This window comes from Battus philenor, unplaced genomic scaffold, assembly GCF_028537555.1.
Source record: "Battus philenor isolate CCGP_79_NKW_IND1 unplaced genomic scaffold, ilBatPhil1.0.hap1 SCAF_24, whole genome shotgun sequence".
NCBI classification, from domain to species: Eukaryota; Metazoa; Arthropoda; class Insecta; order Lepidoptera; family Papilionidae; genus Battus; species Battus philenor.
Window position 1 is genome coordinate 10,529,442 of NW_027181687.1, and position 12,321 is coordinate 10,541,762.

Here is a 12,321-nt window from a genome sequence, read left to right on the forward strand (position 1 = left end):
CTCACCAGGTTGTAGTTGTTTTTAATAAATATGAAAAAAGATGTTTTTTTTTATTATTCATTTCAATTTAACAATATTCTTAAAAAATATTTACATGTACATTTATTTATATGTAATTAATGTGTAGTATTTTTGAAACAATCTCCAACATGATGGAATGGTTTTCTTTTTCACGTTTCACAATAGTATAGTGTTGTTTTCCTTCCTTCAGGCTATTTACGATTAGAACATGCTAAGTAGTCATTATGTTTTCCTGTTTGCAAGATATTCAATCTCCCTTCATCATCTGATGTTGAAGATACTATTAAAATTCATAAATTTAATTTTTTATCAACAAAAAAAAATTCAATAACTAAAAAAAAAATTGATATGCTGCATAAGGTAAATGCTTTGTTGGTTATGATAAACTGAAAAGACAGTCGTGTGCGCATTCAATAGGCAGCAAGTTTCAACATGATCCAACTTGTCACCTCACACGTGCCATACGACCGCTGTAGAGAACTACCGTTGTCACGTCAGAGGTGATTTGCGACCAATAACGGTTAAATAGTGTAACATACACTATATGAGCTATACATTCACATCTTTAAAGCTGTTACACCTATAATTAATTACACCGTAAACACTTCTTCCTTTTCTGCCAATGGACGCCAACTGCAAGTCTCTCCCAAAGATCTCTACGATGACTGATCCTGCGCTGTCCACCTAACCTACTCACGCCGTGTCCACCAGCTCTTACCCGCCACTTAGAACATATGTAATGAATATGGAAGAACGAAACCTTAAAATTGATGAATGTCAGCCTATGGACGCCCATTGCACGACATAGGCCTACTCAAAGATATCCACTATGACCAGTTCTGTGCTTTGTCTTTGTTACTCTTATAGAAATCCCTAATATATCCCTCACTATATCTCGTTAAGAGGCTGAACTTGTCAATGATGCCGTAACACTTTCGTCGTAGACTTTCGCGTTACCACCGGAGATATTATAAGAGGATACGTTTAGTGCAGTGATATCCAAAGTGGTATATATCGGCCCCTAGGGGTCTATGACAACCTGCAAGGGGTCTAAGTCAGCGAAAAAAAAATTGGGGGTCCATGAAATGAAAATGGGGGTCCACAGACTGGACATCATTAGCCGAGGAGATTTAAGATTAACCCTTACAAACTTGACGCCAAATGTTGATAATTTATTATTAAAGCATCAGGTTCATCTTTCTCGCTAAAAATATTGACTTATTGCTTATGTTATTTTATTTATAGTTTATTTTATGATTATTTAATGTTACGTATATTTTACATAACAGATACAAAATTTTATTTTGAGCAGTTTTAATTTTAATTCAATTAATAAATGCATAAATTAACATGTGTTTTTACTTTAAGTTTTTAACACTAAACTTCACTATAGTTAGAAATTTACAGGAAATCAATATCAGGTAAGTAGGGGGTATACCCAACACGGAAAAACATGGCAAGGGTAGACCCCTCACCGACACAAAAAAATTTGGGGAACTCTGGTTTAGTGGATATGGATTGATAATAAAATAAGTAACTTTAACTATTAAATATTTATTATCTGTTATTCATTATTTAAAAATACTAACAATTAAATATTTTATATAATCAATATTTATTATCTATAGTCATACCTATTTGCAACGCTTGTCCAATTAAATTTTTATTTTTATTTCATTTACAATTGTTCGTTTATTATCTGTGTTTATTCTTATTATATGTAGCCATTGTCAACGCAATGAACGACGTTATCGGCCGCCCTTTGCCTGCCTTCTTTTGTTTTTATAGGTCCAAGCTTCCATATGTCATCAATGTTTACTTCTTTATTACCCTGAAATATTAATAAATTAAATTTATTAAGATTAAATATATAAGAGATTTCTACAACGTAATTTCTTATTTAACATGGTGGGTAGATGATATTAAAGGTGATGTGTCTCCTTCCTCTTTTATTGGAAATATTCGAGGAAGCTAATGCCCGGTTGTAATGATTTTCTTTTTAACCTTCTATTTTTAATTTCGTTTAAAAATAAATGTAACACCTTAAAAAGTATAGGCATGGTATGTGTTAAACCTTGAATAGTTTTTATAATAGAATTTTATTAATTTTATATTTTTTTAATAAAGAGAAACGGTAACTTTTCCTATCAATTACCATCAGAAATATATTTGAAAGTATTTTGACGTATAATATTATTTTGAGTTAAGAAATTATGGATGATACAGTGGATTAGATTATATATTTTTTTAAGCTGAACTATTTTCGACTATTCTATCTACGAACATGTTGTTTCTGTCGAACATTCGCATATTGTGATTAATATAATATTACAAAAGTATTTACCGTATTAAGCATACACTTTAAGTAAATATACATCACATTGTACGGTAATAAAGATATTATTAAATTTTATGTATTTAATCTAGATCCATTTATCTTAATATTGAATCATCAAAAGGTATTTATTTAGTATAGCGGCGAAATTAATGCTTAAGACATTCTCTGCCTGTTAACCGTTTGTCGTTGCAGAGATAATTTGATAAGGTAGGTGAAACTAGAAACTATCATAAAATAATAATATAATTAAAAAAGTAAAATTAAATAGAAAAGGAAGAGAACCACATAAAACACATATAAAAATGCTAATAGCTATATATATTATTTACCTCTATTTCTAAGTCGATCGCATCTTCTGGGTCTAATACTATAAGCGGCGTCATTTCAAAACTAGATCCGAGTCCGAAACACGAGTATCTCTTTACTTCATCCATAAACACGTCCCACGGATATATCCGAACTGGATCGCTGCCCATCCCTTTGATCTGGGTCGATAGAACCTCATAGTAATATTTAAGTAGGTCATTATAATATTGTTGTCTCAACTCTTGACCTGTGCTGTTATACACAAAGTAGCTCAGGTCTAGAACGGGGCTACTGTATCTAGTTAATTGAAAGTCGATTATTTTAGCACTAGTGACGTCATTGTTTTTATATCTATACAAAAAGTTGTTTGTCCACGGATCCCCGTGAGATATAACAGCGTTTTTCTTATCCTTTATTGCGTATATCATTTTGAAATATGTTTGAGGTACCGCGAAATCTTTAACCTTCTTTAGATATATTGAATCAGGATATTCTTTTTCCACTGCGTCTATTGCTATTTTGCAGATCCTGTTCCAGAAACGTTTATACCAGTTCCAAAGTCGAAGGTCGCAGTAGGTTTCTGATACGGCATTGCATATTTTGTAGAATTCCTCTGGTTCCTGATCTCTCATTGCGAAAGACAGAGCGTGGAATTGGGCTAATGTTTTAATAGTTATCTTGCAATGTTCTATATCTATACTTTGCTGTCTTACTATATTCCTGTATCCTTGAAGTGAGATGTCTTGTAAGCAGATGACGTCATGAAGTCCATCACAGTGTGTGAGGAATATTTTGACATGGTGATCAAAGTGTTCTTTGACGTTTGTTTTTGATTGGAAATTTAGTAATGCCGGTAGAACTTTTGTGTAGAAGGCGATTTCGTTTTTGAAGAACTCGTCGCTTCTGAACGAAAGTCTTCGGCATGTGTTTTGCGGTATTGTTTTAAGGATAACTTGAACGTGTTTGTTTACACCGTAGCGGTTGACGCCGTGAATGCGTATTCTTCGGACTTCACTCAAATATGAATCGCCTTTGCCAATTTCCCCAACGTACTATAAAAAGAGAAGTCGATGGTAATAAATATAATAATCTATTACATATTTATTAATTCATATCAGTCGATAAACGTTTACTGCAAGGCATTGGTTTCAACTAAAGATCGCTACAATGACTGATGATGTCTTGCACTACCCTTAAGGGATCGGTAGATATTTAAGAGTAGCGACTATTATGGAAAATTTGCGTAAAATAACACTTATTACGTTTTAGATTAAGCGGTTACTATATTACGAAGACCGGAAAGTAACGTCGTTTCTGTCGACATATTTTACAGAAAAACTAATCGATTTTTACTGTTCCGGCATTGAAAATTTGTATAGGTAATCGCGACTAAACCATTTCGATAACCAACCGGTCTCATTGGAAACTCTTATTGGATCTTACTATTAGGAAGACCGGAAAGTAGTCTTTTTTTCGACCTATTTTACAGAAAAATCGATTAATTTTTGGCATTGAAAATTTTTATACTAGATGGCAAAAGGTTGTTGATAACGAAGGTGAATATATTGTTGATTAGAAATAAAAACTTGTCGTGTGAATTTGACTTAAGAAAGCGACATTACTTTCCGGTACACCTAATATTATAGAGTATTGTCTAACACTGAAGGTAGAGTCAAAAAGAATGCAGTAACATATTTTCTTCTCTTTTTTGAACATATCGATGTTTAAAATTTTGTAGTAAAATTACGAACCAATTTGTGTCGGGGCATCGAGTGTCAGCAGTGAGATACGATAACATTTCGCTAATTGTTTTATTGCTCTGATTGAAAGACAATTGGGTTATCGGGTGGAATTTTTGACCTCAAAGTGCAAAGGCCGATAAAGAAAAAAGAATCGATAATAAGAATTATGAAAACAGACCAGGACGAAAGGGTTGATCGATTTCTATCAAGTGTCGACGTGTATTGCTGGCCACTATAATCGTTTGTGTTAAATCACTGTTGCGTATTCGAATGCAAAATGAATGCCGATTCGAATTCGAACGCCGCACACACACATATTGCTTTTGGGTCGAAATTCTAAATTGTAAATAGTCGTTGTACACATGTAAATATGTATTATATGTGTTGACCAAATCTTTTACCGTACAGGCCTTTCGATTGTGGAATGACCGCTGAATATAAGACTTGCTGACTAACTTTTAAGAAAATGGTTAAGAAATATTAACTAAACCTATCATAGGTTATCATTACTACCTTTTAATTTTTCTTTCTTTTTGAGGCATATGCGGTCCTAATCATATTGACGTTTTTATTATTATAACATTTATAAAACGTATTATATCGTATTTATTATAATATATATATATATATATATATATATATATATATATATATATATATATCCTTCGACTTTGTATTTATACTTTCTTACTGCCTTTTGTTACTGTTTATCTCCAATAAAGTAAATAAGTAATGTTGCCATACTTTAGTTGTCTGTAAGAAATTGCCTCATATGATAAGACCGCCCATTGTACGTTTTTCTTTATAATTATAAAACTTTTTATTTATTTTCTAGTGTGTACAATAAAGAAAATTAAATATTAAAAATACTATCAATCAAGTGATTGATAGTATTTTTTATATTAATATAATAGAATATAATAGTATTTGTTATAAGTATAACTACCATTTTCTCGTTATAAAGATACGTGCTAGAATGATGTGTCAATTTCTCCATCATACCGCGTACATTTGTAATATTTACCTCGCCTTTAATATGGAGCAGATACGTTTTCGCTATATATAGGACTTTTAATAAATTTTTATACGTACTGTATTTTGTGTATTATTAAATAAGCCTTTATTCCTGTTTAATAAGTTAATAATACATAATATCTACTAGAGTAACACTAGCCAACTAAAACATTGATGTATCTGATGTTACGTTATGTATAATAATAGTAATTATTATAATAATTACAAATTTATTGCACACATACACAAAATGAGCAAAAATAGTTTTAAATACTATTAAAATAGCTAGTAGATTAAGTGTATAAAAATATATTCATCAAACTAATAATGAAAATTTAAATGAAAAATAAAAAATCAATTGTCAGTGGTAGTGCAGCGGTAGAAGGCTGAGACGATTGTATATCTTGAGTTTGAATTCCGGCGATACAATCTTATATCATTCACACTATATGCATTAATAGTATAGGATTGTCACAACTCACAGACAAGTTTCTAGTTGATTGATAGCAGTGTTTTCTGCATACCATATTACTATATCGCAAAACCCGCCTGTCAAGTATGGCGATTGTGGTATATCCCACATATACATTTCTGGTGGAGGCCTATACCTTGCATTGGGCGTCTATGGGGCGGGGGTCCTTAGTCAAATCAAATTTTAAGGTTTCGTTCTTCCATTTCAACATATATGTGTATATAATATGATGGAGATAGGTATAACTGCTTTAGAGGTGAACATATACTTCTATATATCGTAATATATAATATAACATAATATAGTAAGAAAAAAAGCATTTTTAAAATCCGAATCAATAAATACAGATTAAAATTGTTTATTGTTTACTATTTGTCACGGCTGACTTTGTACAGCCAAGAGTTATTGGCCTGTTGCATTGCAATAGAAAACAATAAATTAATGTAACATATTTCTGATTTATCACTTTATACAGAATAATTGGAAATAGGTGCATTTGCAATATTACAAATTATTGCAAACGATAACCGATCATTCTGTATATCAGTGGAACTAAAAAGCCTCCATCTAATAACATATATAAAATTCTCGTGTCACGGTGTTCGAACTTGAACTCCTCCTAAACGGCTTGACCGACTTTTATCAAATTTTATATGCGTATTCAGTAGATCTGAGAATCGGCTACTATCTATTTTTCATACCCCTAAGTAATAAGGGTGGTCCACCCCTAAATTATTTTTTTTATTTTTTAGATAATTTTTTTGGTTTTTATTTTATTATGATACAGCATACAAAAATACATACAGCCTTAAATTTTCACCCCTCTACGATCAACCCTTATTTTTTTGTTAATGAAAACCCTATTTTTTTTTGCAAAACAACGTTTGCGGGAACAGCTAGTAATTTATAAAATAAAAATGTTTGTTTAAAAATATAAATGTTTTCTCGCTATGTTTAATAATAACAAACAAATTAGACTTTCTTTGTAACAAATGCTTATACAGAAAAAATAAATCCATTGAAAGTGAAAGCTTGGATGTATTGGAAATAGGTATGAAAGTATTGAAGCTTTTTGATGACAAATGGGCTGCGCATTCATCCTTTTAAAGCAGTGTTTCCCAGCATAGATACCTCCCCACAGGTGGGCAACTCGAAAGTGGACTCGACAAGAGTTTAACTCTTTCGCTTTGATATAAAAGTTGTGTATTTTAGAGAGGCCTAAGAACTTTAGAAAGACTCATTTTGAGCATGGCACAAAAAAGGTTAAAATACTGATTTAATTCTTTTAAATCTATGACGAATCATCCTGTATTTATATCTTACCTCCCATCTAGTGAATGTAATGTTCTCATCAAACCAATCAGTGAGGGCTCCACTAAGCTTCTCATCAGTCAGGGCTGGTGACACTTGAGTCAACGTGCTGTAGTTTTCTTCTGATGCTGACGGCGCCATCTCTGGACAGAAGACATTAAAGTATTTAGTAAACAAGTCGAACATCTTAAATTTCTTGTTCATTGTCTTTGAGTCTAAATAAACGCGTATTCAGTGACAGCTTCTGCCGTGGTTACCTCTCGTGGATGCCAGATCACTCTGCAAATTCCCGAGAAAGTTGATCATAATCGGTTTCGAAGGGAAGCTGTGTTTATGTTTTTTTTATTTAATGGAATCAGGCGTTACCTTGCGGAAGTCCATCCTAAGTAAGAAAAGGACCAATATTTAGCCACTTCCGCACATGCAGTAGTAGTCGTGCAACAAAGTGCACCGCCCGCGAGGCCGCTGATAAATGCCTATGCGGCAAACAATGCGAATCACACAACCGCCACCGCCAAATTACTCAACACGTGTTTACCCCCTCCACGGGGCATTTTCAGGAGTTATGTTACACCGATTAGTGTCAAACACAGAGTGTTTATGCTTATCGATGATTTATGTTATAATTGTTATTAAATAAGTTTTGTATTCGGTGCTTAGAACAGTTCAGCTGGAGCTTTTAGGTTCTGGATCGGACACTACGGATCAGCAAGTGTATTGTAATACATATATACACAAAGTATACACTGGTTGCAAGCCGCTTCCACCTGATGCAACTGGAAATCTATAAGGGAGCCTTTGTCAAGCTGCGGTAGCTTAACGGTAGGCGACTGAGACTGAGGTCGTAGGGTTCGATTCTTAAATAATTCACACTGTGCATTATACAGGATTGCAACTGCTCATAAACAAGTTTCCAGAGGATGGGCAACAGAATACTCTGCGTACTAGCATACCACATTGCCATCTTCAACCATGCATACAAATAAATACATATATAGACCAAAATATTTTTTCCGGTGCTTCTGTTTGTTCTGGATAATCTCTGAAATGGCTGGACCGATTTTGACGACACTTATATTAGCAGATAGCTGAAGTAATAAGGAGTAATTTTGGCTTATTTTTTAGAAAAAATTTTAAATGAAAAAAAACTAAATATTTTTTTGTTAAATTCCACGCAGACGAAGTCGAGGGCACAGCTAGTCAGACATAAAATGTGTGTACATTGTTGTAACTAAGATACTTCCTGACTGCAACAATGTATAGATAATGTATTGAAATTAAATTTATGCGTATTACTATGTTAGCGTTCAATGCAATATGATCACATTATGTCATGTCTTAGGAATAAACCACTATTTACTATTATATTCGCTTTCCTATGGCCCCCGTTATTGGAGAGCTCTCGTACAAACCCTGTTTTGGGTTCACAGTGACAGTTTTTATTTTTTATTCACATTCGTTTTTTTATTATCTCACTTTTATATCCTTCTTGGTATCTCTCACTCATTCTTCTTTTATCCGTCACAATATCTTACATTGTTATCCGTTCATTTACCTTTTATTTCTTGCCTCTTATCTTTCACCGCTCCTTCTGGATTACTGTTTTTATTGGTTTGGCTTTTTTAACATTTTTATTGTTTTAACTTATGCGTATATCACAGTATAATCATTTCATTTTCTTTAATACACTTGTTACCTTTTAATTTTTTTATTTTTACCTTCTAACAGTAATCCAAGAAGAGCTGGTCGCTTTCTTCTTTGTTTCCCAATGAGATGATGTTTATTTTTCCTCATTATTATCCATTAGTGCTTTAAGATGAACGAGTTAGAACATTGACGACACACGGCTTCGAAATGTGATCTCTCACTTCGCGTTTCCGTTACCGACATAGCATAGCAACATTGGTTGAAGTGGCAGTTATTAGGCCACGAACCATGCAAAATACGGCTGTTGAGTCTGCAGTGGAAACCACGGGGGCTCACCCACAAGGCGGACATACGATTTTGTTTAGATCGTTGAAAGACAGTGGTGGCAAGTCGCCTCTAATTGCACATATTGAAATTCTAGACCGGAGGCCTAGGTCATCAGTGTCTCCCAACGTGGAGCCCACGCCCACAAGCAGGTAATGTGAATGTTAAGGGGGACAATTCGAAAGTGGACTCGAAGTGACTTTAACTTTTGCTTTAATATAATAATTATTTATATTACATTGTGAGCGTAAAATTTGTATAAGGGCTAAGTTGGAGAATGCACAAAAAAGTTTTTTTTTTGTTTAATGGCCCCCGCTATTGGGAGCCTCTCGTACCCCCTATCTGGTGTGGGACAGGGACTTTTTGTTTTAATTTATTTAGTTTTTCACAATCTTTTTTATTTTCTTACTCTTCATTTATACATCTTAAGATCTTTCATTCGGTTTTCTTCCACATTTCTTCTTTCATTCTCTTTCGCTCTGTGACCTTTCATTCCTCTCTCGTTACACATTAACATTTTGTAATTTTATTTCTGTTTATTTACATTGTTTTTTCGCTTCCCATTAATATCACATTAACATTTCTTATTTTCTATTTACATTTGTATCAATTTTCTTTAACTTCTATTTTTGTTAATTACTTTTATAATTATTTCTTTGCAGTATGAGAGGATTACAAAAAAAAGGTTGGAAAATACTGGTCTAGATGATGTCTACTAGTAGACGTCTGATGATTAAAATAATGGTGATAAATACCTCATGAGTTGAGGCTCCCGTGGAAGCCTTTGCGTTGTTATAAATGTTTACACTGCACCTCCAGTGCCACTTCGAACTCCAAGACGTAAAAACTAACTCACAAACTTTATCAACAACTTGTTAACGTATATAATTTTTTGCGTTACAGCATTAGGTTTAAAAATAAGTTAGAAATAAGATTTAGGATATGTACTCACCGATTGAAAGTAATCCCGGGTCGGATCATGTGCGTAAATAAACCGAGTCAAACGCTGCAAGTTGTTTATATGACATACGTATCGAGAATTCATTATCAGTATGCAATATGCACTTTATATATAATTTAACATATAGTACTAAGTATCCACCGTCTGCTTCACGTGGCGAAATACTTTATGAGAATTGCCTATAAGAAGTTTGCATTTTTAATTATGCATTTTTTAAAATAAGCGTTCCTCAACAACCTTTGCAGATAGAATTTCGTAAAAATCTTTCTTAGCTGATCTATGCTTAACAAAATAATTTTTTTTATAAAATTTCAAGTCTATATATATGGTTGAAGTGATATCATGATGAGACAGTTCATCTTAGAGTGAGAGCATTCATTAATTGAATTTCTAGTAGCAGTTATAATAGATTTATCCATCTAGGAATGTGTTCACGAGATCGCTTGACGTGATGCAAGGCAAAGTGGAGGTCACTTTGCCTTGCATCATCAAACGTTCCATATTTGAAAATAAATTTGAGGATTCGTATTTGCACAGTCGACAATAACCCATCTCTTTTATGTTGTGTTCTTTGAGGATCGAAACTTTAAGTCATGCAAAGGTCTAAGAGATGAGTCAGTAAGTTTTACGCTATCAGACAAAAAAATGAGAAACTGATTAAAATTGTTTAACTTTTAATTTTTGGTTCGTAATGTTCCCTAGCGAACAAAATAAAGAAATCAAAATATTGACTGTTGCCTACAAAACAATACCGATTTTACCAGAAAATCTGACATAATAAATGTAAATATCAGAAACAATAACAAATTCTGCGGGCCTGTGATTCGATTCGGCTTATTAGAAATCTTTCGGGGTGTCTACTTCTAGATATAGGCCTCCCCCATTGATTCCATTTCTGGTTAGGTGTGACCTGAATCTAACGTCTTACGATGACTTTAACAAGATCATCAGTCTATATTGTTAGTGGACGTTTTACTGTTGCGCTTGGTTGGCGGTATCTACTCCAGAAACTTAAGGCCCTAGCGATCTTCTGTTTCTCACCCCATATCCTGGCAACTGCAACTTGCCAATCCGGTGGGCTATGTCAATGCACATTTCATATATATTCAATTCTCATTCATCAATCTCCTCTGAGCCCAATTAGGACAAAAGATTCACCTTGAAACCACTCGCCCTATCGAATTCAAAGTGTCTAGATCAGAGTTCCCCAAACTTTTTTGTGTCGTAGACCCCTTGCAATGTTTTTCCGTGTTGGGTAGACCCCCTACTTACCCAAACTCTGAGAGTGCGACTCTCAGGTTTTTAAAAGTTCAAAATGTATTGCGACCACAAAGCGAATACCAACATCCTACAACGTACACAATTTTATAAACATATATAATATTTTTTTTTACTTCATAGGTACTTTTATAAATAATGTAAATGTTTTGATATTATAAGATAGTATGATGTAAGTAAATAGGTACTATCAGTGTATGTGTTGAGATCCACTATCGTGGACCCCCATTTTCATTTCATGGACCCCCAAATTTTTTTTCGATGACGCCTAGGAGTCGATATAAACCACTTTGGGAATCACTGGTCTAGATTGTCATTCTACTAAAGTTTGACCTCTCCGGAGTAAATTATATAGTTCTTGACAAAATTATACAAAGCAACTGATATTTAACAAAGAACCTTATTGCTTTAATATAAATATTAATTGCGCAGTAAATAATATTTGAGATTGACACGTTTGCTCGCGCTTATCAGAGTGACGTCACACGCGCATAAGTTTGTGTTACAAATGAAAAGATAAATCTATGTATTTGAAAACTAGATGTTCTCTGCCCGTTTTGGCGTGAAAAATACAAACAAAAACTTATTTAGCTGCTTAAATATTCGCCCCCTGAACTTCTCGCTCGTAAGATATCATAAAATTTCTTCTCATTTGACTTCTACCTGGCCAAAAAATATTTTTAATAAATTTAAGGACTCCTTGTGGTACCAGACCTACCGTGATGAGACAGCAAATGCAGGCAGTACATATCTCAATTTGAAAATGGAACAACTTAAAAATTTTAGACAAAATAATGACTTAAAACACGCGTTTGATTGTTCGTTATGAAGTACACGCGTTTGTCAGTTCGTTTTGAACTTTGCGCGTATGACAGTTCAATTTGAAGTTCGTGCATTTGGCAGTTCG

The 12,321-nt window shown here is 33.5% G+C and overlaps 1 protein-coding gene across 1 annotated transcript; it reads right to left on the reverse strand.

The window, feature by feature from the left end:
• Positions 1-1,654: 1,654 nt before the first annotated feature.
• LOC137924569 (uncharacterized) lies at positions 1,655-10,199 on the reverse strand. Its single transcript, XM_068767959.1, has 4 exons — positions 10,128-10,199; positions 7,217-7,347; positions 2,689-3,717; positions 1,655-1,852 (listed from the first exon to the last, which is right to left on the reverse strand). Exons 2-4 carry the CDS (start codon positions 7,343-7,345, stop codon positions 1,736-1,738), a joined length of 1,275 nt encoding a protein of 424 aa, XP_068624060.1. The 5' UTR covers positions 7,346-7,347; positions 10,128-10,199; the 3' UTR covers positions 1,655-1,735.
• Positions 10,200-12,321: the final 2,122 nt, after the last annotated feature.

Bases quoted from the DNA above. Each gene is read 5' to 3' on its own strand.
- LOC137924569 (XM_068767959.1), bottom strand. From the start codon at position 7,345: ATGGCGCCGTCAGCATCAGAAGAAAACTACAGCACGTTGACTCAAGTG. The intron at 3,718-7,216 runs GTAAGATATAAA...CTCTTTTTATAG, and splicing joins TTACATTCACTAGATGGGAG to TACGTTGGGGAAATTGGCAA. The intron at 1,853-2,688 runs GTAAATAATATA...TTAATATTTCAG, and splicing joins CGATCGACTTAGAAATAGAG to GGTAATAAAGAAGTAAACAT.